General features: G+C 46.7%; 1 protein-coding gene across 5 annotated transcripts in view; it reads right to left on the reverse strand.

Annotated features, from left to right (window-relative positions):
- The window catches only part of CBFA2T2 (CBFA2/RUNX1 partner transcriptional co-repressor 2), a 159,319-nt gene extending 154,026 nt beyond the window's left edge, over positions 1–5,293 (reverse strand). For 4 of the 5 annotated variants that reach the window (XM_044263234.1, XM_044263237.1, XM_044263233.1 and 1 more), the window contains exon 1: positions 5,040–5,186. In XM_044263234.1, the coding sequence (XP_044119169.1) occupies positions 5,040–5,073 (34 nt within the window). In that variant the 5' untranslated portion in view covers positions 5,074–5,186. Of the gene's footprint in view, positions 1–5,039; positions 5,187–5,275 lie in introns of those variants that run through there. The other variant, XM_044263235.1, reaches the window with a different exon arrangement.
- Positions 5,294–6,000: the final 707 nt, after the last annotated feature.

Raw genomic sequence — 6,000 nt, forward strand, 5'->3', positions numbered from 1 at the left:
TTTTTTTTAAAGGTTTTATTTTTTTGTCAGAGAAAGCAGGAGTACAAACAGAAGGAGCGGTAGGCAGAAAGAGAAGCAAGGAGCCCGATGCAGAACTTGATCCCAAAACCCTGGGATCTAGATTTTAATCTGGGCTTTGTCATTTATTAGTTCTATTAACATCTAAGTCAATTTCACAAGTTGTAAAATCAGGATACCTACCTACCTAAAAGATTGGAGGATTAAAAGGTAAAAGGTAAATGCATGATATCTAGCACAGAATAAACATTCACTATTAGTTATTATTAGGCAGGAATTATCCTCATTTATATGAAGAAACGGAGTCTCAGAAGTTGAAAAGCTTCCCAGAACTGGGCCTCAAACCCAAAGTTTGCAAATTCTTTTTCCATTATGATCAACAACCTGCCTCATCTGTATCTCTGCCTTTTTAAATAGGCTACTAACTGCAATTTATCTGATCTGGACTGCGCGGTCACAGATTACTGTTTCTAGGAGTTAAAGTTTTGGTTTTTTTTTCCCCCTTATCCAATAGTTTGGTGAAAAATGACTAAATGCATTAGTGTGGCATAGTAGGTAAGGGCTAAAGAGAGACCCTACCTCGGGGCGCCTGGGTGGCTCAGTGAGTTAAGCCGCTGCCTTCGGCTCAGGTCATGATCTCAGGGTCCTGGGATCGAGTCCCGCATCGGGCTCTCTCTGCTCAGCAGGGAGCCTGCTTCCCTCTCTCTCTCTCTGCCTGCCTCTCCGTCTACTTGTGATTTCTCTCTGTCAAAAAAAAAAAAAAAATCTTAAGAGAGACCCTACCTATCATTGTCAGTATGCTTACCTGGGGTAAGTTTCCTCTTCTCCATCTGATTTGTTGCTTCTAAAATCTCCTAAGGGAGTTCCTGGCTGGCTCAGTTAGAAATCATGAGTCTAAGCCCCATGTTGGATGTACAGATTACTTAAATAAAAAAATAAACTTATAAATCTGCTTTAAGCTGGGTTTAGATGAGTATCTTTGAAGAATGGGCAGTATATGAGTGAGCCCGGAGTAGAAGTTTGAGGTGTTATGCTATTACCAAGATATACAAGCTTCAATCAAGTCATGGTCCCAGCAGGAAAGATGCCATACTCCAGAGTAAGGATAAATCAAGAAGGGTTTAATAACAGGACTATAAAGGTGATAATCACAAGGGAGAGTAGTATCCTGGGATTAGAGAGCACACTTGTAAGCTGGAGGAACAAAGGAAATAAAAACTCCAAATCTAGGAGTAGAGTTGTAGAGAGAACCTCCTTTAGAGGAATGGCAAATCTTCATCAAGGGACATAACCAGCCAGAGGCAGTGTATCAATAGGAAGGAAGCAGGGAAATTAGAACTCCCTAACCTTAGATGGCAAGGAAGCTCTCAATATAGTTCATATAATAAGCCAACCTCCGAGGGCAGAGAACAAGCAACAGATGGGAGAGTAGACCTAGAGGAGAAAATGGAAGGTACCTAATTCAACCCTCCAGAAAGTCTTTCAGGTACACTTTAACAACTCTTCTTTCATACTAATAGACAAAAAATGTCAGGTAAAAAAAAAAAAAAAAAGAAAAAGAAAAATTACTGGGGGTGCCTGGGTGGCTCAGTGGGTTAATAAGCCTCTGCCTTCAGCTCAGGTCATGATCTCAGGGTCCTGGGAGTCTGCTTCCCCCCCTCTCTCTGCCTAATTGTGATCTCCCACTACCCCAAATAAATAAATAAAAGCTTTTTTTTTTTTTTAAATGCAGATACTGTAACTCTTATGAAGCTTACATTTAGGAGTTTATATTCTTAGATTACTAAGAAGGCTGAATGAGGTAAGTGTCATCAGAGAGAAAAGAGCTGTGGTGCTGTGAAAGTTCTGGAATAGGCTTCCTTGCCATCTGGCCCCTGAGAGGAACAACTCCAGCCAGAACGCACTGTTTGTTATCCTATTAACAAGGTATACAAGCTTAATCAGGTTCCCTGAAGGACCAGATCTCCCGAACTGCTCACGAAGCCCTCAAGAGTATCCAAGTATCTGCTCACTGCCTAAAGAGGTCCACCATTCCTCCTGCCGGAAAAAGCCCCTCTCCTTAGGCTTGGTTCAAATGTCACCTCCTTTCCTAAACCTTATTTGGACCCTCAAAGAACAATCAGTTAGTCAGTCCTACCCTGTATTCCCAAGAGACTAAGCTTCGAGCACTTAAAGCACTTTATCAGGTGCAGGGCCCCTACTACACTCTGAGATCCTAAGTCTTCCTTGTATCCTCAGACACAAGCAGCACCCAAAATGGTGGGTTGAGCACAGTTTAAGTACTCTACATATATTACTATATACATTACCATATTTAGATTATCAATCATCACAAAACTGTAAATGGGGCAGGAACTCTCATCAACTCAGTTTTTTTTTTAAAGATTTCATTTATTGACAGAGAAAAGAGCACATGTAGGCAGAGGCAGGCACAGGGGCAGCCAGAAGGGCAGGCAGAGGCAGAGGGAGAAGCAGGATCCCACTGAGCAGGGAGCCCAACTTGGTGCTCAATCCCAAGACACTGGGATCATGACCTGAGCTGAAGGCAGCCACCCAACCAAACAAGCCACCCAGGCACCCCTTATCAACTCAATTTTAACAGATGAAGAAAATGAAGTGCACAGAAAGGTTAAAGAATGTGCCCCAAGTCTCAAAGTTAATAGGACTGGACCCCAAAATTTCCACCTAGGCACAACTCCGGAAGTGAATTTCAACAGATCTCATGGGTTGAAAAGGTCCCTCTACAAGACCAATGGTCCCCACCCCCAAGATATGTATAGTTATTATTCGCAACAGGATATGAAAAAATGATACTGGAACTCCTACTTTTGTCTTAGTTCATCCTTTACAAAATGTCTATTTTTGCACATGTTATAAAATGTACATAATACACACTACAGTTAGCACTGTAACTTAAAACATTCACATGTGTGCACACTTAACCCTATCTACTGATAGAACACTGAAAACATCTGAAGCCAATGCTCTAGACTACTTCCCCCAAGGACTCTGAGCTCCTAAATTCTCTGCCCAGCACTCCAGTTAAACACATTAGCCAAGCAAGACCATAGGTAAGCTCCAAGAGGCAAGAATCTGCTTTATTCGTCTTTGTAAGCCCTACAATAGCACAGGGCCTGGTGCGTAGCAGATGGTCAATGCTGAATCTAACTGAATCTAACAGTGGAGAAACATCACTGAAAAAATCCTCTGTATTTTAGTGAAACTTATGCTTCCCGATTAAAAGAAAAAGTGCACTAAGCATGCTAAGAATGAAATATAGAATTCTATTAAGAACTAAATAAGTAAATAAATCTTCATTACATAACAGAACCAAAAACTGTACTTTGGGGGTATATTTTAAACCAAAAATTGCATGGAACAGGTGTGGATGTAAAAAACTGGAGTTTGGATTACAAGTCCTTTCCTTTACAGAGATGGTGCATCTTAGACCTAAAGAGTCACCTCGGCCTCTCTTTTGTTATAACCTCCAAGAGGAAAGGATCAAACTATGAAAAGCAGCCAACTGCAGACTTGATATGAAAAGGCAATGCTGGATGCACCTACTTTGCATTTCTTCAACTTTTAATGAGTGTCAAAGGAGAGAGGCGGTGTAAATCCTCCCTGAGGGTCCTGCAGCTAGATCACAATTCGACAGTTTCATCTGCTGCAAAATGGACATATTCAAATACTTAACTCATTTTTTTTAAGATTGTATTTTATATTTATTTGACAGAGCCAGAGAGAGAAAACAAACGGGGAGCAGGAAGAGGGAGAAGCACGGCTCCCCTGCAGCAGGGAACCCCACGCCAGGTTCCATCCCAGAACCACCTGAGTCAAAGGCGAACCCTTAACGACTGAGCCAACCAGGCGCCCCCAAATACTTAACTCTTATTTACACTATCACCAGGATTAAATGAAGAGAAAACAAACAAAACAATCTTATGTTTCCTCATTTACCTTGTGTCCCCCCCCCGCTCCCCAAATCAAACCCAAAGACTGAATTTGGTCTATCCATTTTTTTTGCTGTATTCCCAGGGCCGAGAATGGTATTTTACCTAATAAATGATATAATAAATACTGAATGAAGAGAATGCAAAATGCCTACTGCTCAAAAAATGTTGACGACTACTATTGTAACAAGAAACAATTAAAATGTTACTCTTGTTATTGAGATAACACCCCTCCCCCAAAGATCTCAAAATTCTAGGAGGAACACTAGACACAAATGGGGGAATAGAGAAACGGAGGTAAGAAAAACAACTGGCTCATAAAGCAGGACTATCCTAAAACATTTTAAACGAATATACAGCCAGAGCCCAATTTTGGGCTTTTCCGAGGGAGGTTCACCTTGGATGCGGTTTATCAGCGACTACAGTATAACAGTTTTCACGCTTGTGTATGTTCCAGTCTGTGCCAAGCATTCTACTGGCCCCACAAAACCCAAAAACCCTGGCGGCGGGTATGGGGGTCGAAATGCTCTTCACACCCCCATTTTGCAGGAGGAGGAACTGAGGCTCGGGCAGATCCAAGGTCACAGCCCCTAAGCGGTAGAGCCAGAATGTGAACCCAGGCAATCTGACCAGAGCCTGCACTCAACAGGCCCCCTTCAAAGAGGCCATCCTCGCCTCCTCCACCATCCGCCACACACCCCTTGAAACTGGGCGTGTGTAATATTTCCCTAGGAGCCGGACTTAGGGGCCCCACCGCCGGGAGAACAAAACAATCCTTGTCCGCCGGTAAGTCGGATGGACGCCGGCAGGGCCTGGGCTCCGAGGCCGCGATCCCCACAGCTTCACTCACATCCCGAGCCACGAGCCCTCCGGGGGCGCAGGAAGCGCCCGGACGGTCTCGAGAACCCGGGAAGGCCCGGCCTTCCGCGTGACCTTGGATCCAGGGCCCTGCTTCGGGCCTCAGTTTCCCCAACCCCGCCTCGAGCCGGGGGCCTCTCGGGAGCTCAAGCCTGTGGAGCAGAAGGCCCCTCACACGCCCCCCTCAGCCTCCCGCCTTCCCGCCCTGCTTACGCTGGAAGGCGGCCGCTCCAGGGACGCCCACCATCGCCAATCGCCTCCGCCGCTCGCCTCCCGCCTCCACCCGCGGCCCGGGTAGCTCGCCTGAGCCGCCGCGGAACCAGAAGCCGCGACGCCCGCCAGCCACAGCACCGCCGCTCCTCCCGCCGCCAACGCCGCCGTTAGGCCGCGCGCCGCCCCGCCCCCCGGTTGGCTCCGCCCCGGCCGCTGGGCACGCCCCCGCCGCTCACCCTCGCCCGCCGGACAAACGCACGCGGAAGCCCGGCCCCAAGGCCCGTTCCAGATAAGCCCCGCCCCCTGACCTGCCCCGCCCCTTCCGCGGGAACCTGACGCCCTATCCCTACGCATCCAGCTTCTCAGACCCGCCCCTCCTGTGTCACGCGCGCTCATCACGCGCCAGGCCCACTCGTCTAGCACTGGGCTTCCGGCTGTGGCCAGGGCAGAGGAGGAGGAGGCGAGGCCGTAGGGGGCGGGGCTTAGGGGGGAGGGGACAGCGCCGCACCTGAGTTCTCCAGGTTAAAGCTTGGTCGCGCGAAGCATGTCCCTGGCTAAGTCACTTCCTCGTTTTGGCCTTCTCTGTGCCAAATGTCTAAAATGTCGCCATCATGATATTAATAACCGTTAGATATCATTTCTGTTACTGAGCTCTTTATCATCTTCTGGTGCTGTTTTCCATACACTCATCCATTTAATCCTCACAATGAGGGAGAGAGGAATTACTTTCCCTTTTCTATACGTGAAAAAAGGCCTTTTTCACCAACCAGCTTGCCCACGGCTTATTGTTAGCAGAAAGCAGAGATGGGACTAGAACCTAAAACCTAAGGAGTTCTGACCTGGTATTTTTAAATGTAGGTTTTTTGTTTTTAAGATTTTATTTGTTTATTTAACAGAGAGAGATCACAAGTAGGCAGAGAGGCAGGCAGAGAGAGAGAGTGGAAGCAGGCTCCCCGCTGAG

Source organism: Neovison vison, chromosome 8 (genome assembly GCF_020171115.1).
Source record: "Neovison vison isolate M4711 chromosome 8, ASM_NN_V1, whole genome shotgun sequence".
In the NCBI taxonomy this organism is placed as follows: domain Eukaryota; kingdom Metazoa; phylum Chordata; class Mammalia; order Carnivora; family Mustelidae; genus Neogale; species Neogale vison.